General features: G+C 44.5%; 2 protein-coding genes across 6 annotated transcripts; one reads left to right on the top strand and one right to left on the bottom strand.

Annotated features, from left to right (window-relative positions):
- Positions 1-219: 219 nt before the first annotated feature.
- Positions 220-26,319, bottom strand: LOC111580797 (thrombospondin-type laminin G domain and EAR repeat-containing protein). 5 transcript variants are annotated; one of them, XM_055015529.1, is made up of 17 exons: positions 25,989-26,315; positions 23,626-23,701; positions 20,901-21,038; positions 19,182-19,240; positions 18,939-19,100; positions 17,996-18,228; positions 17,518-17,608; positions 17,294-17,447; positions 15,888-16,019; positions 12,429-12,546; positions 12,244-12,358; positions 11,629-11,809; positions 7,278-7,336; positions 7,013-7,189; positions 4,207-4,385; positions 2,311-2,412; positions 220-2,160 (listed from the first exon to the last, which is right to left on the bottom strand). In XM_055015529.1, the coding sequence occupies exons 3-17, from the start codon at positions 20,980-20,982 to the stop codon at positions 2,025-2,027; spliced, it is 1,980 nt and encodes a 659-aa protein (XP_054871504.1). In that variant the 5' UTR covers positions 20,983-21,038; positions 23,626-23,701; positions 25,989-26,315; the 3' UTR covers positions 220-2,024. The 5 variants fall into 5 exon arrangements, 3 of the variants coding, with proteins under 3 accessions (XP_054871504.1, XP_023144462.2, XP_035812433.2); XM_023288694.3 differs by having other exon boundaries at positions 220-2,167; positions 25,989-26,309; XR_008603297.1 differs by having other exon boundaries at positions 2,120-2,167; positions 2,311-3,875; positions 25,989-26,319.
- On the top strand, positions 8,056-12,128 carry LOC118471519 (uncharacterized). Its single transcript, XM_035956539.2, has 2 exons — positions 8,056-11,016; positions 11,248-12,128. Exons 1-2 carry the CDS (start codon positions 8,121-8,123, stop codon positions 11,271-11,273), a joined length of 2,922 nt encoding a protein of 973 aa, XP_035812432.2. The 5' UTR covers positions 8,056-8,120; the 3' UTR covers positions 11,274-12,128.
- Positions 26,320-27,391: the final 1,072 nt, after the last annotated feature.

Here is a 27,391-nt window from a genome sequence, read left to right as displayed (position 1 = left end):
AACATTTACACTGACCTCTAATCCATAAAAGTAAATAAATAAAATATTCACACTGATTTCTAATAAAATAAAGTAAATCTGTCCACTAACCTGTAATATATTTATAATGATTTCCAATAAATGCAAATAAAATATTTCCGCTGATGCCTAAAAAACAATAATTTAAATATTTACACCTTATTTAAACTTCAACATGATGTTTAGAAAATAAAGCAGAACAATGAATAAAGTAGATTTTATTTAATGAGCATGTTTTTAACTGTACAGAATGACATCCCAGAGATATTTCTGCTGAATTATAAAGTATAAAAGTACACAGAAATAATTAAATTACTGTGAAAGTACACGTTTTAAAGGTAAAATACAAAATAAATATCAAATATTGAGAAATTTAAAACAAACATAAGAAAACAAATGAAGTAAATCAGAGGAAAATGTCTTTAAATAAACTTCAGACATTAAAATGACAGATTCCTGCTGGTGTGGTTCCACCTGAACATTTGAACGTTTAGAAGAAAAACAGACGAGAACACAGGGTTGGGTTTTAATGTTTCTCCTGAGAATAACATCACAATATTCTGATAAAACTTTATTAGTTCTGTTTAAATTGATTAAATCCAAACCAGACTAGATGAACATCTCTGTGGTTCTGTCTCAGGTTCTAAACAGATCTCTGTCTCCTTTAAAATGTTTAGATTTATTATTATTATTATTATTATTATTATTATTATTATTATTATTATTATTATTATCATTATTATTATTATTATGATAGGAATGTGTTTTATTGGTCTGCTTTTACAGCAGTTCTGATCACATGATGCTCAGGTTCTACTACAGATCCTTCAGAAAGCTTTTCTTTGCTGCATCATCATGAAGTCAACATTAATTCTCAGAATAGCTTATGAGGTTATTAGGAAGAAAATATTTCATATATTCAATACAATCCCCACTGCAGTGAAGTTAAATCACGTTTCTCATCCTGGAATTAACCAGAAGACGATGATGGTTCTAGTACTGATCAATGTGTCCTTCATGCTCCGATACATCCCATAAGACTGAAGCTCAGAGGTATTTATAGAGAAACCAGGTTCATTTGGATGAATTTAAACTGATCTGGAGTCAGTTTTACCAGAACTCAGATGTTTCTCCTCCTAAAATGTCATGGTTCTATCTGCTGGACTGATGAAGTTCTGGAAAAGTCCATTAAAAAGAGATAAATCTGGACCCACCTCTATGGACTTAAAGGACCTGGAATGTTCTAAGTGAGACTAAACTTAAAGAGAACGGAGAGTTCTACCTTCATACTGGGAATATTTCCATAGTTCCAGGTCCTTGAAGTCCATAGAGGAGCACGTCCCCTGGAGAAAGTTCTACAGCTGACCTACCGACAACTGGAGAAAGTTCTAGAGTTGACCTACCGACAACTGGAGAAAGTTCTAGAGTTGACCTACCGACAACTGGAGAAAGTTCTAGATTAGACCTACCGACAACTGGAGAAAGTTCTAGAGTACACCTACCAACAACTGTCCAGTTGTTGGTAGGTGTACTCTAGAACTCTAGAACTTTCTACAGGGGACATTCTCCTGTATGGACTTCAAGGACCTGGAACTATGGAAATATTCCCAGTATGAAGGTAGAACTCTGATTATTAGTAAAGTTACTGGAGATGAAGAACCAGATGTTCTGAAGAGGTTCTCGTGAATCTTAATGGACTGACCCATCAGCAGAACTTTACACGATCCGGTTCCTTCAACCAGAGTGCTGCAATCATCAAGTTTATGCTCCAGAGTTTCTCAGCTGAAGATGACGAAAGTCCAGTTCCTCGTTCTGGTTCTGCTTCTGTCAGTCCTCAGGCAAGTTCCTGATTCTGGTTCTGGTTCTGGTCCTGGTTGTGGTCCTGGTCCTGGTTGTGGTTCTGGTCCTGGTTGTGGTCCTGGTCCTTGTTCTTGTGTTGTGGTTCTGGTTGTGGTCCTGGTCCTGGTTGTGGTCCTGGTCCTGGTCCTGGTCCTGTCAGTAAGTCTTCAGTCTGAACACCTTACTGAGCCTGGAGGTGGCGCTGGAGTAGAGGAGGAACTGTCCCTGCTCGGTCTTGAAGTGTTCCCAGTCTCTGCAGCCGAAGGTGGGCAGACTGTGGACTGGAACGAAGCCCTCATAGCCCTGGTATCTGGGACATTTGACAGGTGAGTCTACCCGTCCACACACACACACACACACACACACACACACACACACACACACACACACACACACACACACACACACACACACACACACACACACACACCTGTCCAAGTGAGCTGTACACACCTGTAGATGACGCTGTTCAGAGAATACGAGTTTCCATCATGAGAGTTCGCCACAACCAGAAACTTTTCATCTCCAACAGTGAAGAACTCCCAGTCCACCGCACTGCACAACAACAACAACATCAACAACATAATAACACAACACTACACAACAACAAAAACAACACAACGTCAACAACACAAAGACACAATAACATCAAAAACACAACACAATAAAAAGACCACAACAACATCAACAACACAATAACAACACAATATCAACAATACAACAACAAACAACACAAAAACGACAACAATGACACAACAAAAACAACACAACAAAAGACAACACAAGATCAACAACACAACAACATCAACAACAACACAGCAACACAACAATAATACAACACAACAACAACAACACAATAACAGAATAACGACATCAACAACAACACAACAACAACAATACAACATCAACAACACAACAACAACTACACAATAACACAATAACAACAACAACACAATAACACAATAACAACAACAAAACATCAACAACAATACAACAACAACACAACAATACAACACAAAAATGACAACACAACAATAACAACACAACAAACAACAGCACACGACCACAACAACACAACAAAAACAACACACACAACAATACAACAACAACATCAACAACACATCAACAATAAAAACAACACAAAAACACACAATAACACAGCAACACAACAACAATAACACAACACAACAACAACAACACAATAACAGAATAACAACGACATCAACAACACAACATTAACAACAATACAACATCAACAACACAACAACTACACAATAACACAATAACAACAACAACACAATAACAGAATAACAACGACATCAACAACAACACAACATCAACAACACAACAACAACTACACAATAACACAATAACAACAACAACAACAACACAATAACAACACATCAACAACAATACAACAACAATACAACACAAAAATGACAACACAACAATAACAACACAACAAACAACAACACACACGACCACAACAACACAACAACAAAAACAACACACACAACAATACAACAACAACATCAACAACACAACAACACAACATCAACAATACAACAACACAAAAACACACAATAACACAGCAACACAACAACAATAACACAACACAACAACAACAACACAATAACAGAATAACAACGACATCAACAACACAACATCAACAACAACACAATATCAACAACACGACAAGAACTACACAATAACACAATAACAACAACAACAACACAATAGCAACAACACAACATCAACAACAATACAACAACACAACAATACAACAACACAACAATACAACACAAAAATGACAACACAACAATAACAACACAACAAACAACAACACACACGACAACAACACAACAACAAAAACAACACACACAACAATACAACAACAACCCAACAACAACATCAACAACACAGCAACACAACATCAACAATACAACAACACAAAAACGACAACACAACAACAAAAACAACACAACAAACAGCAACACACCCAACAACACAAGAACAAACTACACAGCAAAAGGTAAACCAAAAATATTACCAATTCACAGAAATAGAATCAAGAAGTTCCAACAATAGAAAAAAAGTTCAACAATGTAAGAAAAAGGATAAAATTTTACGAAAACTCAAAAAAGTCTGAAAAATAAGAATGTCATATGAAAATTAATTCATTAAAGTCCTGAAGTGTCTCAGAAACGACTCAAGATTTTTTAAAAAAAAGATTGGAAAAAAAAGATGAATAATAAACGTAAGGCATCGCTGCAGGTGGTTCAGTCAGGAACCTGTAGAGCTCCAGGTGAGCTCCTACTGAGCTCCTACTGAGCTCCAGGTGAGCCTCACCTGTGTGTCAGGATGTCCTGGAAGCGGATGAAGGTCTGGGTCAGCATGTTGAGCTCGTACACGGTGGAGTTGATGCTGTAGAGACTCGGACCGTGATCAGAAACCTTCTGACTGTTGGCAACGGCCAGGAAGAACCTGCCATCGATCTGGAACGTCTCCCAGTCTGTGGCTCCAACCGTCTGCAGAGGAGAACAAACACTTAGAACACCTTCATAGAACAGGAGGTTCTACCTGGTAGTCACCAGGTGAACAAGAATGTAGGAACTGTTCATTCACTGAAACTGGTTCTACAGGATCATCATCTGTACATCAATCCTCATTCACCTGGACAGGTAACAGCCTATCACAGGGTTAGATGGTTCTACGTGGTTCTGTAGAAGTTCGAGATGGTTCTTTAGATGGTTTTAAATGGTTCTTTAGATGTTTTAAATGGTTCCGTAGATGCTCTAAATGGTTCTAAATGGTTCTGTAGATGTTCTAAATGGTTCTGTAGATGTTCTCAATGGTTCTAAATGGTTTTGTAGATGTTCTAAATGGTTCTGTAGATGGTTCTAAATAGTTGTGTAGATGTTCTAGATGGTTCTGTAGATGTTCTAAATAGTTCTGTAGATGTTCTAGATGGTTCTGTAGATGTTCTAAATGGTTCTGTAGATGGTTCTGTAGATGTTCTAGATGGTTCTGTAGATGTTCTGTAGATGATTCTACATGGTTCTGTAGATGTTCTAGATGTTCTAGATGGTTCTGTAGATGGTTTTAGATAGTTCTGTAGATGGTTCTGTAGATGGTTCTGTAGATGGTTCTAGATAGTTCTGTAGATGGTTCTGTAGATGGTTCTAGATGTTCTGTAGATGGTTCTGTAGATGGTTCTAGATAGTTCTGTAGATGGTTCTGTAGATGGTTCTAGATGTTCTGTAGATGGTTCTGTAGATGGTTCTGTAGATGTGGTTCCCCAGCGTTCTTGGTGCAGGATTGATGTCTAGCTGATGTTATTTGAAGTGGAGCTTCTCTGGATAAACTGGTCAGACTGTTTCTGTGGAACCTTCAGCATTCTGCTGACAGGAGATGAATTACAGCTGCAGGTGGTTTCATGAAGCTTTAACATGTTCTTGTGGTTTTTGATGCAGTTGGAAAGTCCCGACACTGGCTCATTAATTACTCTGGTTTCCTGACTTTGGGTTCCACATTTTTAATCTCAGCGTGGTGAACTACCAGCTGATTTTATGGAGCTGCTTTCATGTGAATGTCTGTCGTCACATTAAGGTCTGATGAGCGTTTGAAGGTTCTCCTCTAGAAGAACAGCTGCAGACAAACTGCCAGCAGGATTCAAAGGCAGCTGGTTCTGAAAATGAGGTTGAAATCCTGATGTTCTGTCACATCTCTTTATTCTACGTTCCTCCTAAAACATAAAAAACTAAACCTCCTCTTCCTGGTTCCATTCAACAGAAACACTGCTCAGAAGACATTTCTTTGTCTTTGTAACCAGGTGAGATTTTACAGGACAACAGGTGTCAGGATGAACGCTAGCGACAGGAACACGTGTGTTGTCATGGTAACTGTGATGATCCTCCTCATCATGTCTGTCTGGAACTCACCTGAACAGGTAATAACAGCCTGAAGGGTTCAGACTTTATCTGAGCTGTTTCTGTTTTCATTTATTATTATTATTATTATTATTATTATTATTATTATTATTATTATTATTACATATTATATAATAAGAATAAGAATAAGAATAACTGCAGTAAATATTAGAGACATTAAAGCTGTATGTGTGTGTGCGTGGAAAAGACCTCTGAGCCTGCATTGTGATAAAGGGGGATCTTTTTAAACTTGTAGGGAAAAAGAAAAAACATACACCCCTCTACCTCTATCCCTCTACCTCTACCTCTCCACCCCTCTACCTCTACCCCTCTACCTCTACCCCTCTACCTCCAACCCTCTACATCTCCACCCCTCTACCTCTCTACCTCTACCCCTCTACCTCTCCACCCTTCTACCTCTACCCCTCTATCTCTACCACTCTACCTCTCCACCCCTCTATCTCCAACCCTCTACCTCCACTCCTCTACCTCTCCACCCCCTACCTCTCTACACCTCTACCCCTCTACCTCTCCACCCTTCTACCTCTACCCCTCTATCTCTACCACTCTACCTCTCCACCCCTCTATCTCCAACCCTCTACCTCCACTCCTCTACCTCTCCACCCCCTACCTCTCTACACCTCTACCTCTCTACCCCTCTACCTCTCCACCCCTCTACCTCTCCACCCCTCTACCTCTACCTCTCCATGACTCTACCTCTACCTCCAACCCTCTACCTCCACTCCTCTACCTCTCCACCCCTCTACCTCTCTACCTCTACCCCTCTACCTCTCCACCCCTCTACCTCTCCACCCCTCTACCTCTACCCCTCTACCTCCAACCCTCTACCTCCAACCCTCTACCTCCACTCCTCTACCTCTACCCCTCTACCTCCAACCCTCTACCTCCAACCCTCTACCTCCACTCCTCTACCTCTATCCCTCTACCTCCAACCCTCTACCTCTTCTGTCCCTCTCAACTCGCCCGGCCAGCAGCAGATCGGTCCCCCCACATAAAAAGCCGGGTTCTGCTCCAGGTTTTTTTCCCTGTTAAAGGGGTGTTTTCCTTGCCACTGTCTCCATAGGGCTGCTCTGGGGGTTCAGGCATATGGGTTCTGTAAAGCGGCTTGAGACAATTTGACTGTAATTGGCGCTATATAAATTAAATTAAATTGAATTGAATTGAATTGACTACAGCTGGAGTTACTGATGGACGACCACACTGACCGGGATGTTCTGGAACACCTGGAAGCATCCGTCCAACCAGACGTACACGGTGGAGCTGATGGAGGTGGTCCGGCCGTCAAACGTGTTGGCCACCACCAGGAAGTGGTACGGTCCCACGCTGAAGAACTCCCAGTCGTACGCTCCGGACGTGGACAGGGTCTGGTTCACCTCAAACAGCTGAGAGACACGAGTCAGGACATGAGAAGACATCAGGGAGGACAGGTGAGACGGGAGCCATCCACTGATTGGACAACAGGACAGGTACCTGTGTGTCGTGGTTCCACCTGTAGATCACGCTGTGGATGTTGTGGTTGGAGTCTCTGGCTGAGGACAGAGAGACGATCATCAGTCTAACAACCAGAAGACAATCAGGACACAACAAGCTGAGGCACTATGTGCAGACTTCAGCTCCACGGCTGTGACAGGCATGTTACAGGCATGTTATAGGCATGTTACAGGCATGTTATAGGCGTGTGGTACAAATGTGTTAGAGGCATGTTGAAGGCATGCTACAGGCATGTTACAGGCATGTTGAAGGTGTGTTACAGGTATGTTGAAGGTGTGCTACAGCCATGTTGACGGCATGCTACATGCGTGTTACAGGCATGTTGAAGACGTGTTACAGACATGTTACAAGAGTGTTACAGGCCTGTTACAGGCATGCTACAGGTGTGTTACACACTGTGTTACAGGCGTGTTGAAGGCGGGCTACAAGCATGTTACAGGTGTGTTGAAGGCATGTTACAGGCGTGCTACACGCTTGCTACAGATGTGTTGAAGGCATGTACGGACATGTTATAAGAGTGTTACAGGCCTGTTTCAGGCATGTTATAGGCATGTTACAGGTGTGTTGAAGGCGTGCTACATGCTGTGTTATAGGTGTGTTGAAGGCGTGTTACATATGTGTTACAGGCGTGTTACAGACATGTTACCGATGTGTTGAGGGCGTGCTACAGGCATGTTGAAGGCATGTTAAAGGCATGTTACAGACATGGAAAAAGCTGCATGACTGAATGCAGCCACTTCATTGCGCCTGCGTGAGAACGGCTGCACGTCTGTCTGCTTGGTGTGTTGGTGCTTGTTTTTTTGATTTCTCTGATTTCTACTAATGCAGACCAGCATTAATAGACTCGTATATTCGAAAGCAGAGTTGCTGACACTGGAAAACAATGTTAAGGCTGGTGTACGCCATCTGATTCCACCGGAGCTAAGGCGGAAGTACCGGGGTTGCCGAGCCCGTCGTAAACACAAGGCAAAAATGAAGGCTAGAATCACCAATCGGACGCTTTTTAAACCACCTATCCCTTCCGTTGTCATGGGGAATGTTAATGCATTGACGAACAAGATGGATGAGCTTACCGCGCTGATTGGGAGCCAACGGAGCTACACCGAGGCAAGTCTGCTCATCTTCACGGAGACGTGGCTCACTAGCTACGTACCGGATGCTACAGTGGACCTGCCCGGCTTTTCCGTCGTGCGAGCAGATCGGGACCCCGATGCCAGCGGGAAGAGCAAAGGTGGGGGACTTATTCTGTATGCTAACCAGCGATGGTGCCATCCTAACCATCTGACTGTTAAAACTGCGTTATGCAGCCGGGATTTGGAGCTACTGGCTGTTAGCATCAGACCGTACTACGTACCACGTGAGTTCTCACACGTCATCGCGCTCTGTGTTTACGTTCCTCCGAGGGCGGACGCAGAGGCGGCGCGTGAGTCCATTTACAACATCACTACGGCTCTTCAGTCCCAGCATCCTGATGCGTTTTTTCTCATTTCTGGTGATTTTAACCATGTAACCTTGGACACTACTCTTGCTTCCTTTCACCAGTATGTCAGCTGTCACACAAGGAAAAATAGGACAATAGACCTGTTGTATGCAAATATTAATGATGCATACTCAGTCTCCCCCCTTCCTCCTCTTGGTAAATCGGATCATAACCTGGTCCACCTGAAGCCCACATATACTCCACTTGTAAAGAGGCAAATTGTGACAACTAGGCAGATCAGGAGATGGTCTCCTGAAGCTGAGGATGCACTCAGAGACTGCTTTGCCACAACAGACTGGAGTGTATTGGTGGATTCATATGGGGAGGACCTTGAGGGGGCAGTGGGGTGCTTGACAGACTATTTGAACTTTTGTGTGGACCAGGTGGTGCCTGTTAAAACAGTGAGGTGTTTTGCTAACAACAAACCATGGATTACTTCTGAGGTGAAGAAAGTCCTGAATAAGAAGAAGAGGGCGTTTGGGAGCAAAAACGGTGAGGTGTTGAGAGATGTGCAGAAGGAGGTGAAGATCTGCCTAAAGGGGGCACATGAGGCATACAGCAAGAAGCTGGAGAAGCAGCTGAGTAACAACAGCATGCGGGAGGTCTGGAATGGTATGAAAACCATTACAGGCTGTCGCAGCAAGGGTAGTGTGGGCTGTCCGGATCTACAGAAAGCCGAGGAGCTGAACACTTTTTTAAATCGTTTCAGTCTCCCCATGACCACTGGCTCCACCCCACATCCCTCCTCTGCTCCTCTTGACCATCACCATCTTGCTCCTCCTGCACATGGCTCTCTTTCGCTCTCACGTACGCTCACCACTCCCACCTCGACCCCATCGCTTCCCACCATTACAGCAGTCCAAGTGACAACTGAGCTGCTACATCTACACCCTAGGAAGGCAGCAGGTCCGGATCAAGTCTGTCCACGGCTCTTGAAGACTTGTGCTGCTGAGCTTGGAGGACCTCTACAACAGGTCTATAACCTGAGTCTGCGTCTGGGGCGAGTACCCTCACTGTGGAAAACATCTTGCATCGTTCCAGTTCCAAAGAAGGGCCGCCCTCAGGAGCTGAATGACTACAGGCCAGTTGCGCTTACATCGCACTTGATGAAGATACTGGAGCGTCTGGTCCTGCAGTTCCTACAACCTCAGGTGCAGCTGGTAAAGGACCCCCTCCAATTCGCCTATCAGGAGAAGGTGGGGGTTGAGGATGCTGTCCTCTACCTTTTACACCGTGCCCTCGCATACCTGGATGTTGGGGGGTGCATGGTGAGGATGCTATTCTTCGACTTCTCCGGTGCTTTTAATACGATTCATCCCAGCCTTCTCCAGGAGAAACTTAACATCATGGCTGTGGACCCCTACCTCGTTAACTGGATTACGGACTACTTGACCAACAGGCCACAGTTTGTTCGAGTGGGGGGTGGCAGGTCCTCAACACTGACCTGCAGCATTGGAGCACCTCAGGGTACGGTGCTGTCGCCCTTCCTCTTCACCCTCTATACTTCAGACTTTCGGTACAACTCAGACACATGCCACATGCAGAAGTTCTCTGACGACACTGCAATTGTGGCGTGTATCAGGGGAGGAGAAGAGGGTGAATATAGGGACCTGGTGAAAGACTTTGTGGGGTGGTGTCAGCGGAACAACCTTCAGCTGAACACCACTAAAACAAAGGAGGTGGTGCTGGACTTTCGCCGGGCACCCTCCTCTCTGCAGCCCATCGGAATTAATGGATCTGCTGTTGAGATGGTTTCCACCTACAGGTACTTGGGGCTGCAGCTGGATAACAAACTGAGCTGGTCAGCAAATATGGACTCTGTGTACAAGAAGGGGCAGAGCAGACTTTACTTTCTTAGAAGGCTGGCTTCATTCAGGGTCTGTTCTAAGTTACTGTACATGTTCTATCAATCCATTGTGTCCAGTGTCCTTTTTTATGCTGTTGTGTGCTGGGGGGGCAGCGCTAAGAGGAAGGACATCCAGAGGCTGAACAGGCTGGTGCGTAAAGCTTGCTCTGTGGTTGGACTGAGTCTGGACTCTGTGGAGAAGGTGCTGGAGCAGAGGACACTCTCTAAAATCAGGGCCATCCTGTCCAATGAGAGCCACCCCCTGAATTCGGTCTTCTCCCATCAGAGGAGCACCATGAGCTCCAGACTCCTGTCACTGAGGTGCTCCACTGAGAGACTGAAGAACTCTTTTGTCCCAGGTGCCATCAGGCTGTATAATGCAGCCATTTCAGGTAGGAGCAGGAGAGGAGTGCTGGAGATGTCCTGAGCATTGTTTTGCTGTGTCTGATAACTTGCACATTTCAGTGTTGTTTTAATTATTTATTTATTTATTGCATTTTTTAAATATGTACTCTATCTTTTATCCTTGTTCTGTGTCTGTGTGGATGTGAGCAACAGACTGTTGTAATTTCCCTCGGGATTAATAAAGTACTTTGACCTTGACCTTGACCTTGATATTACAGGTGTGTTACATGTGATGCAGCATTGATCTGACCACAGAGCAACTGCTACAGAAGCTGTTTGTGATCTCAGCCGACACACTTGAGCAGGTAAAGGAGGAAGACATAGCAGCTCCCATGTTTGTGTCAGATGAAAACTGGTATCTCCACCATCTAACAGGTGAAGGAAAACATCCTGGAATGGCGCTGAAGGTAATCTGATCCTTTAAAAGGAGGAACCTCAAAACATGTTCTGTTTGATCTCAGAGTCTCATAGGAGAGAATGTACATACTATCAGCTGATGGTTCTGTCGCTGATTAGATCATCAGACGTGATTCTGTGGAGGAGTTTAGACAAACTCTGACTGATAGAAACCTCCCTCAACACTCTGACTTCCTGTCTACCTCGTCTGTGATTGGCTACGACCAGGAAGCTGTGATTGTGGATGCTGAAGGCCTCCCAGTCCTGAGCAGCGTGAGTCTCCAGAGTCTGAAAACGGACGAAACGCCGCCGGCGCCAGTTCCACCGATAGATGACTGACAGTTCAGGCTCTACCTCCCTCAGGTTCGCCACCACCAGAAAAATCTGAAGGACAAAAACACGACAACTGAGCTAAGATACGTCACCTGTTACAGAGTTCCACCTGCAGCAGACACACTAACATCAAACATACAGTCTGCAGAAAGATTCTAACCTCTGAACCATCATCAGTTTAACAGGACTTTATGGACAAGATGTCAACAGAGTTCTACAAAGGAATGCAAATTAATGAAGGATATACAATAAGTTTCTGCATCAGTATTTACCTTCTAGATCTGACTAGAGCAGGACTAGTGAGGGAGGCCACCAAGATATTGCTAGGTATTGATAGTTCTGATGTTTACTGATTGACAGATATTGATAGTTCCAATGATTATTGATTGATAGATATTGATCGTTCTGTTCAGATGTTTATTGATTGATGGATATTGATAGTTCTGATGATTATTGATTGATAGATATTAATCGGTATCTATCACCTGGTCATCGATGGTGAAGTGCTTCCAGGCCCGGGCCTCTTGGGTGCTGATGTTCTGGTACAGCTGGAAGGAGCCATCTGTCCATCGGTAGATTCCTGAACCGGGCCGAGAGTCCCTGCCAGAGGAGATGGAGCGTTATCATGGAGACACGGAGGCTCAGGACAAGGTCAGGTATGTGGGTTTACCTGTTGGCTGTAGCCATGAACAGGCCTTCAGCTGGGATGGAGAAGACCTCAACGTCGAAGGTTTCTGAGCGGGTGTAGAGGTCCTGGTAGTCCTCCAGGTAGTCCAGACGCTCTGGACCTGCAGAGGAAGGAGGACCACTGAGTGGACAGACTGGGATGGAACCACAGAGATGCTCTTCCTCCATCTAACGGTCAAATGAAGCAACAGAACAAACTGACTCTTTTCAGACAGCAAAACCACTTCTTGAATGCTGGAGTTTCAGGTGTCAGCTGCAGGTTAGTCAATGTGACCAGAGCTCAAGCTGCTGGAAGATGAGCAATAGACATGTTTAGAATGTTTGCTGTTAATGGGGATGTTCTGGTACGTTCTCCTGTCGGTTTTAGAGAGAGTTTTCTACTCAAGGCTGATATTCTGCAGTGATCATAAGGAAAGAAGTAAAAAAAACCTCTTTAGTCATCAGGATCTTCTCTATTATTTGGATGATGTTCATTTTGTCGTTAATTATCATAGGATAACGTTATTTTTTATACCGACAAATCAAAGTAAAGATGGTTTTTTACCTTAGCTGACATGTTTCGACTGCAACTGCAGTCTTCTTCAGAGCGTCATCCGACATGTGCTGACGTGTCCTTTTTATCAGGTGACCGGTCTGACAGATCTGTCAGAATCTGTCAGATAGGCCACGCCCCCCGCCGTCCGGTGGTCTCGGGAGGATGGAGTCCCAGGTATTAGAAGGTGTAGACCCCCTCGTCCCGGTTCATGGAGCAGCTTGCTCGCTTCCTGATCTCGATGGCCTCCTTGATCCATCGTTTATGCTTGTTGGTCTCCGATGTTACAATCCTCCCCCTGTCCCAGTCCATGATATGATTATTTCTTTTGCAGTGATCCGTGATGGCTGATTTTTTGTTTTCTTGTTCGGCTTTTTCTTTTTGTGTTCTTGTGAGTCGTCCGATTGTTTCCTTTTCACATTCTGCCTGGTGTTCTTTTCGTCTTGTGCTGAATGATCTGCCTGTTTCTCCAATGTATGTTTTCTCGCAAGATTTGCACGGAATCTCATATATGATGTTGCATTTATTGTTTTAAATAAAATGAAATATAAAATAAAAAAAAATAATTAAAAATAATTTTAAAAAAATATAAAAATAGAACCGATTTTTTTTTTAAATTTTATATTTTATTTTATTTAAAATAGAACCGGACAATAAATGCAACATCATATACGAGATTCCATGCAAATCTTGCGAGAAAACATACATTGGAGAAACAGGCAGATCATTCAGCACAAGACGAAAAGAACACCAGACAGAATGTGAAAAGAAAACAATCGGACGACTCACAAGAACACAAAAAGAAAAAGCCGAACAAGAAAACAAAAAATCAGCCATCACGGATCACTGCAAAAGAAATAATCATATCATGGACTGGGACAGGGGGAGGATTGTAACATTGGAGACCAACAAGCATAAATGATGGATCAAGGAGGCCATCGAGATCAGGAAGCAGGCGAGCTGCTCCATGAACTGGGACGAGGGGGACTACACCCTCTAATACCTGGGACTCCATCCTCCAGAGACCACCGAACGGCGGGGGGCGTGGCCTATCTGACAGATTCTGACAGATCTGTCAGACCGGTCACCTGATAAAAAGGACACGTCAGCACATGTCGGATGATGCTCTGAAGAAGACTGCAGTTGCAGTCGAAACATGTCAGCTAAGGTAAAAAACCATCTTTACTTTGATTTGTCGGTATAAAAAAATAACGTTATCATAGAATCTTCTCTAATCTGACTTTACTGCAGGTTACAACAAGTCGTGAAGAACATCTCTGCTGATCTGTTTTCTGACATCTTCTACTCTGGAAGCAGCTCTGACACCAACTTTCACCAACGGACTGGACGTCTCACAAAGTTCTGCTTCTGCAGAACAAAGTACCGTCTGTTGGGCTCAGATTATAAAATGATGTTCATCTCTTTAATCGGTAAAAGTCTGATCGCAAAGTCGTCTCATCTGAATAATAAAAACAAAGCAAGTTCCTTCTGTCACATGATCCACTTCTTAGCTCCGCCCAACACAGATGTTATTGGTTTAAAGAAACACAAACAAAACAGCTTCAGAATGATAGTCAGACCATTCTAACTATAGAACTACAGGATGATAGTGAGGTACAGTCGTACCATTCTACATTACAGAATGATAGAGAGGTACAGTCAGACCATTCTATACTACAGAATGATAGAGGTACAGTCAGACCATTCTACAGTATGATAGTGATGTACAGTCAGACCATTCTACAGAACTACAGAATGATAGTGAGGTACAGTCAGACCATTCTACAGTATGATAGTGATATACAGTCAGACCATTCTACAGAACTACAGAATGATAGTGAGGTACAGTCAGACCATTCTAACTATAGAAATACAGAATGATAGTGAGGTACAGTGAGATCATTCTACATTACAGAATGCTAGTGAGGTACAGTCAGACCATTCTACACTACAGAATGATAGAGAGGTACAGTCAGACCGTTCTACACTACAGAATGATAGAGAGGTACAGTCAGACCATTCTACACTACAGAATGATAGTGAGGTACAGTCAGACCATTCTACAATATGATAGTGATGTACAGTCAGACCATTCTACAGAACTACAGAATGATAGTGAGGTAAAGTCAGACCATTCTAACTATAGAAATACAGAATGATAGTGAGGTACAGTCAGACCATTCTACATTACAGAATGATAGTGAGGTACAACCAGACCATTCTACACTACAGAATGATAGTGAGGTACAGTCAGACCATTCTACAGTATGATAGTGATGTACAGTCAGACCATTCTACACAACTACAGAATGATAGTGAGGTACAGTCAGACCATTCTACGGTATGATAGTGATTTACAGTCAGACCATTCTACAGAACTACATAATGATAGGTACAGTCAGACCATTCTAACTATAGAAATATAGAATGATAGTGAGGTGTAGTCAGACCATTCTACATTACAGAATGATAGTGAGGAACAACCAGACCATTCTACACTACAGAATGATAGAGAGGTACAGTCAGACCATTCTACATTACAGAATGATACGGAGGTACAGTCAGACCATTCTACAGTATGATAGTGAGGTACAGTCAGACAGTTCTACACTACAGAATAGGCTGGATAAGTGACTTCCTGTTAAGTTTTTAATGACATGATGTAAATGCAGCTCAGACTGACTTTTACATGTAAAACAATTATTTTCATATGAAGTCATGAAGTAAACCTGCAGCTGTGATCGTTTTAAGTTTATTTTTTGCTGTGGTCTTCTGATGCTGTAGCTTCAGTCACAGTTTTTCAGACTTAGTTTTCATTCATTGAATCAGTAACTGTGAGCCTCGTCTTTCTGATCTGCTAATTCCTGAACAGTGATGTGTTTCCGTGGGATCCCTCAGAGCTGGACTCACTTTGCAGCAGCGATTTCCACGTCCGGCCGTCGCAGATGAACAGACCTCTGCCCCGAGCGTTGAACCACAGCTGGCCGTGTTCTACTGAGGAACACGGAGGACGGGTTCCCAGCCTCACTCTGGCTTCAGCCTCTAGAACGGCAAACAGCAGCTCATAAACACACACAGACTACAAAAAAGTTGGATCAAACTCAGCACAATGTGAAAAATAGAATTTAAAAAAAGAAACAAAAAAATAAACATACTAAAACCAGACTAAACTGGTCAGATCAGACTGAAGAGAAACAGAACATAGAACATCATGAGACCACTGAAACAACCAGAAGCTGCTGAAACATGAACGTCTTCAGATTTCTCTCAGCGGGTCGACAGATGAACAATATTTGACTAAAAGAAAAAACCCTCTGAGATTCTTTGTGTCCATCAGGGAACCAGACTTCAGACTGAAAGGTTCTAATGATGGTTCTGTAGAAACATCAGAACGAGGTTTGAGGAACTTTCTTCTTCTGAACGACATCAAGAATAAACTTCACTGACGGGATTAAAACAATTAGGCGAGCTTTCTGCTGCTGCTGGTTTGGATGTTGGTGCAGAAGATTCAGATGGAACACACCTTTACCTGTAGGACACCTCCTCAGGTGGATGGAAAGCCCCTGAATGCGACAGGTCTGATTCACTCTGATCCCACTGAACACACAGTTAATGCAGCTTTTCATCTCGTCAGGACACACCTGAGGGGGCGGGGCTATTCAAATGAGGCCGTCTGAACAGGTGGAACTGTGATGAGGTTCTGCTTTGATCTCACTAATTATAGCACTCAGCTGTGTTGAAATCTGAAGTCAAGTTGAGGCGGCTGCTGTTTGTGTGGAGCTCAGGTGTGGACAAGTACGTAAATCAAACACGCCCCATGCTGAGCAGCTTTAGATAAACTGAGTCAGGAACCTGAGCACACCTGTACCTGTCCACACCTGTCAGACCTCACTGGGCTGCCATGGAAACACACTTCAAACAGCTCGACAAGCAGGGGTGTCAATCAGACTGATGTAATACACACACACACACACGCACACGCACACACAGTAGCTGTAGGTTCCTGTCAGTCACTAACAAACATCCTGTCAGTCTGCAGCTCAGATTACTGAATCACTGATACCATCACAGCCCCAGGTTTACAGTACACACACACACACACACACACACACACACACACACAGTCCCACAGTGAACTGACTGTAGCTGCTAAAGCTGTTAGCAGCAGATCTCTGTGTTTCACAGACTTTCAGACCTTCATGGTTCCTTCTCTTTGCCTGTTTAGGTGGAAGTTATAACCAGAACCAGAACCTGCTGTGGTTCTGTTGGTTCTGCTCCAGACCAGGTGTAATCTGAACAGTCACAGGAGTCCTCACCGTACGGGTAAACTGGTTCCTGCTGGTCCGGCTGGAGGGGGATGGACTTCAGAACGGCAGGGACGGCCAGCTCGGCCACAGCCGGGTCTGAGGAAGGACAGAGTCGGGGCGTAGCATCCGATCCGGGCAGCAGAACCAGCTGACGGAGGAGGCCCTGAACACAGACAGACAGTGAGAACCAGCAGGAACCACAGCTCTGGTTCTGATCCAGGTCACTGACTCACAGAGAAATGGCCCCTCAACCTTCCCCGACTGCCCACAAAGAACCGGGACCCTCTGGTGCTCAGAGCGCTGGGGAAGGACCGGGCCTGGTTACTGGGAAACACAAAACCAGTTAGTGCTGCACCAAACCAGTTCAAACCGCTCTTCACTGGTTAGTGGGAGACACTGAACCAGTCAGTGCTGCAGCAAACCAGTTCAAACCGGTCTCCACTGGTTACTGGGAGACACAAAACCAGAGTCTAAATCAGACTCGTCCCTCTTTGTACCCGGCTCATAACTGAACCTGAAAAAACTGAACAGGTCTAAACTGGCGTGAACTGGTCTGAACTATTCTGAACTGAGGTGAACAGGTCTGAACCCATCTGTATGAACCAGTCTGAACCTGTCTAAACTGGTCTGAACTAGTCTGAACCAGTTTGAACCAGTATGAACTGGTATGAACAATCCTGAACCAGTCTGAACCGGTCTGAGGTGACTCACAGCTCCAGAGGAAGTCCACAGTCGACAGTCAGCGTGGCATACGGGCCGCTGACTGCCAGAACCACGGTGTGCCAGCGGTTGTCATCCAATCCAACATCCTTAAAACTCTGCCGGCTCCGCCCACCAACACCAGGGGTCGTGTTCAACAAGTGGAGACGGTTCTTGGACACGCGTAACCCCAGCAACAATGAATCAGATCCCTCCTTCACCACAGAGAAGATGTACTCATTTGTCTGAAACAGAGACACAAAGAACAGGTTAGACCAGACCAGACCAGACTGGACCAGGCCGAACCAGACCAGACCGAACCAGACCAGACTAGACCAGACTAGACCAGACCAGACCAGATCAGATCAGATCAGACCAGACCAGACCAGACCGGACCAGACCAGACCAGACCAGACCGGACTAGACCGGACTAGACCAGACTAGACCAGACCGGACCAGACCAGACCAGGCCGAGCCAGACCAGACCAGACCAGGCCGAACCAGATCAGACCAGACCAGACCGGACCGAACCAGCTCAGACCAAACCGAACTAGACCAGGCCGGACCGGACCGGACCGGTCCGGAGCGGACCAGGCCAGACCGGATAGAACCAGACCAGACCAGATCGGACCAGATCGGACCAGACCAGACCGGACCAGATCGGACTAGACCAGACCAGACCAGACCAGACCAGACCAGGTTCTGCTGGTTCTTGCACTGCTACATCTTTGCACTTTTTAAACTTATTTTTTCAAGCCACTTTATACTGCATTGTCTTACAGTGTGTCACTACTGCACTATTTCATCCTCATTTCTCATCCCTGTACATATTGTAAATATTATTACTACTGTTCTATTATTATTTTATTTCTACTACTACGTCTATTGCTACATAAGCTGCTGTAACAATGTGAATTTCCCCTGGTGTGGGGAGAAATAAAGGACTTATCTTCACCTTCTGTCTCAGGGTGGGTATCTTGACAGTGGCGACCAGTGAGAACTCAGAGGGGAAGTAGTCACAGTTGGTGAAGATTTGAGAGGTGGGAAAACTCAGTGATGTCGCCTCGACACCGGCCAATCGGAGACCTCTGGATCCTCTGGACTGAACCATCTGCACCTGGACGGGGAGGACGGATCATCAGATTTGGACCAGCATCTCCTGTACTTTCTCTGCTCGTACCTGCGTCCTGTGTCTCACCTGTGTGGGCGGAGCTTGTCCAGGCAGAGCTCTGGTCAGCAGGTCTAGAGGCAGCAGGTCTGAGGAGGAAACTAATCAGTGAGAACCAACAGCTGCTGGTTCTGGTTCTACAGTTCAATGTTGGTGTTTCTGCTGACATCCGTCTGTCCAAAGACCCAACAGAGGTTTGACTTTACCCTGAAGTCTGTTTTAACCTGCAGCTAAAAATACTGTGATCAGATGTGGAGATGATCTGCAGCTGGTTTCCTCCTGCTGATCTCTATCAGCCTCAGGCGGAACACAGATCAGATCAGCTGGTTCTTATCACCTTCATGTGGTTCCTCTATCTGCAGCTCCAGCCTAAAAATAAACCTTTAGCGTCCTGTCGTGTTTCTAAACTGCTTTCATGCAGAACGTCTGTCAGTAGAACGTCTGTCAGTAGAACGTCTGTCACAGAATGTCAGTCAGTAGAACATCTGTCAGTAGAACGTCTGTCAGTAGAACGTCTGTCAGTAGAACAAACAGTTTGACCTGAACTCAGTCTGACAGGAACACCTACCAATCATGAGTACTCTGAGGTAGTACTACTGTAGTAATGAGTAGTAATAAGAAACAAGTACCACGAAGAGTAACAGAACAACTCACAGATTTATGTTGGTACTTAGCAGAGTATTATACATAGTACTGGACAGAACATGGAGTACACAGAGTACCACGGTGTGGAACATGAAGGAACTTTAAAGTTCTCTGATAGTCTCCATAAAAACAAAATAGAATTTTTTCAACTCATTTCTGTTGTTCAGAATAAAATATCTTCATTCAGTCGACATCAGGACGTATTACTGCAGTAATCACTGGTACTACTGAGAGTACTACTACAGTAATCACTGGCACTACTGAGAGTACTACTGCAGTGCTACTGAGAGTATTACTGCAGTAATCACTGGTACTACTGAGAGTATTACTGCAGTAATCAGTGATAGGTACTACTGAGAGTATTACTGCAGTATTTAATCACTGGTACGACTGAAAGTACCGCTGCAGTAACCACTGGTACTACTGAGTAACTCTGGGTGAATAAAACAGTATCAGGAGGATTAATCCTGGTTGATCGTTAAAACAGTTTCTGACTGAATCTGGTTTTAATCTGAGGCCCTAACGGCATCTCTGAGACCACATGTGTGTTTTACTGCTGCAGATCAGTGAATGGATGAATGAATGAATGAATAGATGAATGAATGAATGAATGGATCAATGGATCAATGGATGAATACTGGGAGGAGGCGGCACTCAGAAACTCAGCTCACATTTCAAAGACTCAAAATACTGAAGGACAAAGAGTAGCAGAGACACTGAAACAGAGACACTGAAGCAGAGACACAAACAGAGACACTCCTGCCAGTTCATCAAAGAGGACAGGACACAGCATAGTACACAGTATAATACACTAAACAGTATAAAGTACAGTTGCGTCTGTTACCTCAGACTTAGCTTCTGTTAGCTCAGAGTTAGCTTCTGTTAGCTCAGAGTTAGCTCTGTTAGCACAGAGTTAGCTTCTGTTAGCGCAGAGTTAGCTTCTGTTAGCTCAGAGTTAGCTTCTGTTAGCTTAGAGTTAGCTCCTGTTAGGTCAGAGTTAGCTTCAGTAGCTGACTGCTGACGTTCTGCCTGTTTTTCATCAGGTTCCTGCTAATAGAGGACCACCTTCCTGCTGATAACAATCCACCAGGTGAGCTAGCGTACCTGTGCAGGGTCTCCAGTTGTGGCCTCGGATGGTGGCGGCGAGCAGCAGACAGGTGAGCAGCAGCAAGTGACACGCCGACATCACGCCAGCGTACCGTGATCAGCGCAGGTTGGACTCCTGCTCATCGTCCTGTTGGCCTGACAACACAAAGACCAGATCAGTTGATCCTCAGAGTCTGTGATAAAACAAGAACCTCAGTGACACACCTGTAGACACACCTGTAGACCTGTAGACCACCTGTAGACCTGTAGACACACCTGCAGACCTGTAGACTCACCTGTAGACCTGTAGACTCACAGGTAGACCCACCTGATACACCTGTAGACCCACCTGTAGACCTGTAGCCTCACCTGTAGACTCACCTGTAGACCACCTGTAGACCTGTAGACCTACCTGTAGACTCACCCGTAGACCTGTAGACCACCTGTAGACCCACCTGTAGACTCACCTGTAGACCCACCTGTAGACCTGTAGACCCACCTATAGATTCACCTGTAGACCACCTGTAGACCTGTAGACCCACCTGTAGACTCACCTATAGACTCACCTGTAGACCCACCTGTAGACTCACCTGTAGACCCACCTGTAGACCTGCAGACATGTAGACCCACCTGTAGACTTGTAGACCCACCTGTAGACTCACCTGTAGACCTGCAGACATGTAGACCCACCTGTAGACTTGTAGACCCACCTGTAGACCCACCTGTAGACCTGTAGACCCACCTGTAGACTTGTAGACCCACCTGTAGACCACCTGTAGACCTGTAGACCAACCTGTAGACCCACCTGTAGACTCAGTTCAATTCAATTTTATTTATATAGCGCCAATTACAGTCAAATTGTCTCGAGACGCTTTACAGAACCCATATGCCTGAACCCCCAGAGCAGCCCTAAGGAGACAGTGGCAGGAAAACACCCTTTTAACAGGGAAAAAAACCTCGAGCAGAACCCGGCTCTAATGTGGGGGGACCCATCTGCTGCTGGCCGGGCGGGTTGAGAGGGACAGAAGATGTAGAGAGGTAGAGACAGAGATAGAGGGATAGAGGTAGAGGGGAAGAGGTAGAGGGGTAGAGATAGAGGGTTACAGTTGATGGGAGAACAACCACACATCTGAAGCATCCAGCTCTGTGATCAGGGACACTCGGAGAAAGGACACAGGGAGAAACAGGAAGGTTTTAAGCCTGGTCTTAAAAATAGAGAGGGTGTCCCCCTCCAGAACCCAAACTGGGAGCTGGTTCCACAGGAGAGGATCTGATAACTGAAGGCTCTGCCTCCCATTCTATTTTTAGAGATTCTAGGAACAACAAGTAAGTCTGCAGTCTGAGAGCGAAGAGTTCTGCTAGGATAATATGGTACTATCAGGTCTTTAAGATATGATGGAGATTGGTTGTTAAGAGCTTTATATGTCAGAAGAAGGATTTTGAATTCTATTCTAGATTTAACAGGAAGCCAATGAAGAGAAACCAGTATAGGAGCAATACGATCTCGTGCCCGTATAGCTCAACGGGTTAAGCGGGTGACCCATGTGCAGGGGCTGGTCCCTGATGCAGCGGCTGGGGTTCGATTCCTGCTCGTGGCCCTTTGCTGCATGTCTTCCCCTGACTCTTCTCCCCCGTTTCCTGTCTGTCTCTCACTATGCCTATCCAATAAAAGGCCCAAAAAAAAGACAAAACATTTAATTAAAAAAAAAAAAGACCTTTATTTGTCAGAAGAAGCATTTTGAATTCTATTCTAGACTCACAGGTAGACCCACCTCATACACCTGTAGACCCACCTGTAGACCCACCTGTAGACTCACCTTTAGATTCACCCGTAGACCTACCTGTAGATCTGTAGACTCACCTGTAGACTCACAGTTAGACCCACTTGATACACCTGTAGACCCACCTGTAGACTCACCTGTAGACTCACCTGTAGACCCACCTGTAGACTCACCTTTAGATTCACCTGTAGACCCAGCTGTAGATCTGTAGACTCACCTGTAGACTCACAGGTAGACCCACCTCATACACCTGTAGACCCACCTGTAGACCCACCTGTAGACTCACCTGTAGACCCACCTGTAGATCTGTAGACCTTCAGACCCACCTGTAGACCCACCTGTAGACTCACCTTTAGACTCACCTGTAGACCCACCTGTAGAACTGTAGACCCACCTGTAGACCTGTAGACTCACCTGTAGACTCACAGGTAGACCCACCTAATACACCTGTAGACCCACCTGTAGACTCACCTGTAGACTCATCTGTAGATTCCCCTGTAGACCCACCTGTAGACTCACCTGTAGACCCACCTGTAGACCTGTAGACTCACCTGTAGACTCACAGGTAGACCCACCTCATACACCTGTAGACCCGCCTGTAGACTCACCTGTAGACTTCTCTGCAGACTCATCTGTAGACCCACCTGTAGACTCACCTGTAGACCCACCTGTAGACCTGTAGACCCACCTGTAGACTTGTAGACCCATCTGTAGACTTGTAGAACCACCTGTACACCTGTTGTCCACCTGAACTGAACACACCGGTGAAGCTCTCAGAGACTGAATCTTCCTAAAGCTGAGGTCTGGTTCTGATCACAGGTTCCAGCTGGTTATAAACTGAGTTTTACTGTCTGTAGCATTAAAGCAGCTCAGGAGAACCTGAAGAACCTGAAGATCTACAGAGGTTCTCAAGTCTGCAGGTAGTCTGGAAGTTACTGATGGAAATAATAGATGTTTCTTACATCCAGTTGGAGCCTGAAGTTTGGTCCATCGATCAGTGATGCTTCAGTTCAGCTTCACTCCACCTTCTAGACCAACCTGAAGAGAAACAGCCAATAAGAAGGAGCTCTGATTAGTGGTACTTTGACTCCTTCTAGACATCCTGATTAGTGGTACTGTGACATAGATAGAACCAGTCCATAGGTCCAGAACTGAAAACGTTTCAGTGATTTAACAGCTGATTAAATGCTGCTTTAAACCCAACCTACAGAACCCTCTTCGTCTTTTTAAACAACCAACACCAGAAGAACATTGGGCGTACGTTGAGAGAACATTGGGAGAACACTGGGGTAGCACTGGGAGAACATTGATAGAACACTGGGAGAACACTAGGAGAACAATGGGGGAACACTGGAAGAACGTTAGGAGAACATGGGCAGAACGCTGGGAGAACACTGAGAGAACATTGGGAAAACAGTGGAAGAACACTGGGGGAACACTAGGGGAATGTTGGGAGAACACACTGAGAATGTTAGGAGAACACTAAGAGAAAATTTGGAGAAAATTTGGAGAACGTTGAGAGAACACTGGGGGAACACTAGGAGGACATTGGGAGAACACTAGGAGAACACTAGGAGAACAGTGGCGGAACACAAGAAATACTGGGAGAACATTGGGAGAACACTGGGGAGCACAAGGAGAACACTGTGAGAACACTAGGAGAACATTGGGAGAACATTGGGAGAACACTAGGAAGACAATGGGGGAACACAAGAAATACTGGGAGAACATTGGGAGAACATTGGGGCACTGGGAGAACATTGGTAGAACACCAGGAGAATGTTGCAAGAACACTAGGAAAACACTGGAGAAACACGAGGAGAACACTGGGGGAACACTAGGAGAATGTTGGGAGAACACACTGAGAATGGTAGAAGAACGCTAAGAGAACATTTGGGGAAAATTTGGAGAATGTTGGGAAAACACTGGGGGAACACTAGGAGAACACTGGGAGAACACAAGAAATACTGGGAGAACATTAGGAGAACATTGGGGGGCACTGGGAGAATGTTGGCAGAACACTAGGAGAACATTGGTAGAACACTAAGAGTACGTTACAAGAACACTAGGAAAACAGTGGAGAAACACAAGGAGAACACTGGGAGAACAATAGGGGAACACTAGGAGAAGACTAGGAGAACAGTGGGGGAAAACTGGGAATACTGGGAGAACATTTGGAGAACATTGGGGGAACACTAGGAGAATGTTGGGAGAACACATTGAGAATGTTAGGAGAACACTAAGAGAACATTTGGAGAAAACTTGGAGAACGTTGGGAGAACACTAGAAGAACACTGGGGAGCACTGGGAGAACACTGAAGGAACACTGGGAGAACACTGGGAGAACAGTGGGGGAATGCTGGGGTAACACTGAAGGAACACTGGGAGAACACTGGGAGAACATTAGAGGACACAAGGAGAACATTGGGAGAACACTGAGAGAACACTGAAGGAACACTGGGAGAACACCGGGAGAACACTGGGAGAACACTGAAGGAACACTAGCAGAACACTGGGGGAACACTGGGGGAACACTGGAGGAACACTGGGAGAACACTGGTAGAACGCTGGGGGAACATTAGGACAACACTGGGAGAACATTAGGAGAACACTGGGGGAACACTGAGAGAACACTGAAGGAACACTAGGAAAACACTAGGGGAACATTGGGAGAACATCAGGGTTTGGTTGTAGCTGTGGATTAAAAACAAATCTAAATGATGAGAACATAGAACATTTTCTGACAGAACATAGAACATTTTCTGACTAAGAACATAGAACATTTTCTGACAGAACAAAGAACATTTTCTGACTAAGAACATAGAACATTTTCTGACAGAACATAGAACATTTTCTGACTAAGAACATAGAACATTTTCTGACAGAATAAAGAACATTTTCTGACGAAGAACATAGAACATTTTCTGACAGAACATAGAACATTTTCTGACTAAGAACATAGAACATTTTCTGACAGAATAAAGAACATTTTCTGACGAAGAACGTAGAACATTTTCTGACTAAGAACGTAGAACATTTTCTGACGAAGAACGTAGAACATTTTCTGACGAAGAACGTAGAACATTTTCTGACGAAGAACGTAGAACATTTTCTGACGAAGAACGTAGAACATTTTCTGACGAAGAACGTAGAACATTTTCTGACGAAGAACATAGAACATTTTCTGATGAAGAACATAGAACATTTTCTGACAAAGAACATTGCTTTCTGAGCTGAATCTGACAGCAGATTTATTTCATTTTGTTTCTCTGGTTCCTTCTCCTTCGTTTCTGAACTTCATCACGTGAATAAAGTCAAACCAAACCTGCTTCAGTCGCTGAGGAGCAGTTGCTGAGGTCTCGTCGGTTCTCTGGACATCTTTGGAGATGTTCTCCAGAAGTTCTTCTTGTTGTGGCCAAACTTGTAAAATCCTCCGGGAACAAACCGATGAAAAACATCTGAGAGTCCGGTTCCGATTCCACCGTTCTGATGTCTGTTCTCTTCTTCTGGGACGTTCATCTAGAGAAGATCTAAGTTCTCTGTGTTCCCCCTAAAGTCAGATAAAAACATCTTTAGGTGTCCAACAGCAGAGCAAAGGTTCCGTTACCAGGTCCTGTCCAGCCTGATGCTGCCTCCAGATGAGTCTACCTGCAGGTGAGTCTGAACAGACAGTCTACCTGCTGCTCGCTCGCCCACATTTGCATATAAAAGGCTGGGAGGAGCCGAGGAGAGAGAGGAGGGGGAGGAACACCTGATGATTCACAGATGAAAGCTGCTTCACAGATCCCATCAAACAGGACGCTGTGGCTTTAATGGATGAAGCTGAGAGTTGAAGAAGACACAAAACAAACACTGAAACATCATCTAATCATCTCCTCCTGAACCCTCAGAGGTTCATTTATAAATGTTAAAACTGAACTAATGTTGTTCCTCATCCTTCTGTGGAGGTTCTCAGTCATCAGGTCCTGGTGATGGTAGGAGCTTCAGGAGAAATGTCTTCCTTGAACCTCCAGCTGGTTTCTCCTGAAGCTTCTATGATCTCCTCCTCCTGTAGATGTTCTTCTATCTCTGTGTTTCCTCTCTCCTCTGCTCATCATCTGTAGAAAGAGCTGTTGCTTTGTCAGGTTTTTCTTGTCATTTTGTGTCTCGTTTTTGTTGTTTTGTGTCTTGTTTTTGTCATTTTTTGTCTCATTTTTGTTGCTTTGTGTCATTTCATTTGTGTCATTTTGTGTGTTTTTTTCCATTTCGAGTCATTTTTTGGTCTCGTTTTTGTCATTTTGTGACTTTTTTTGTTGTTTTCTGTCTTGTGTAGCATCTCGTTTGCTATTTTGTCATGGTTTTTGTTGTTTGTGTCTCATTTTGTGTCACATTTCTGTTGTTTTCTTTTCTGTGGTGTTCTGTCTCATTTTTGTCATTTTGAGTCTAATTTGTGGTGTTTTATTTCTTGCTTCTGTCATTTTGTTGTGTTTTTTTTGTCCCTTTGTGTCTTTTTCTATCTAGTTTTTGTCATTTTGCATGTTATTTGGGTCGTTTTATGAATGTTTTCTGTTGTTTTATGTCTAATTCTTTTACATTTTATGTCTTGTTTCTGTCATTTTGTGTCTCTTGATGTTTTTCTATCCTCATGTTTCCTCTCTACTCTGCTCATCATCTGTAGAAGATGTTCCACCATGCTGAATGGATCTCCAACTACTAGAAGATGTTTCACCATGCTGAATGGATCTCCAA

This window comes from Amphiprion ocellaris, chromosome 11 (assembly GCF_022539595.1).
Source record: "Amphiprion ocellaris isolate individual 3 ecotype Okinawa chromosome 11, ASM2253959v1, whole genome shotgun sequence".
NCBI classification, from domain to species: domain Eukaryota; kingdom Metazoa; phylum Chordata; class Actinopteri; family Pomacentridae; genus Amphiprion; species Amphiprion ocellaris.
The sequence above is the reverse complement of the archived record's forward strand: the minus strand, read 5'-3'. Positions and strand labels throughout refer to the sequence as shown.

Excerpts from the sequence above, each read along its gene's own strand:
- LOC118471519 (XM_035956539.2), top strand. The coding sequence starts at position 8,121 with ATGCAGACCAGCATTAATAGACTCGTATATTCGAAAGCAGAGTTGCTG. Across the intron at positions 11,017-11,247 it reads GTATAATGCAGCCATTTCAG|GTGTGTTACATGTGATGCAG; the intron begins GTAGGAGCAGGA and ends TTGATATTACAG.
- LOC111580797 (XM_023288694.3), bottom strand. The coding sequence starts at position 20,982 with ATGTCGGCGTGTCACTTGCTGCTGCTCACCTGTCTGCTGCTCGCCGCC. Across the intron at positions 19,241-20,900 it reads CAACTGGAGACCCTGCACAG|ACCTGCTGCCTCTAGACCTG; the intron begins GTACGCTAGCTC and ends TTTCCTCCTCAG. Across the intron at positions 12,547-15,887 it reads GTGGAAATCGCTGCTGCAAA|GTCCAGAGCGTCTGGACTAC; the intron begins GTGAGTCCAGCT and ends CTTCCTCTGCAG.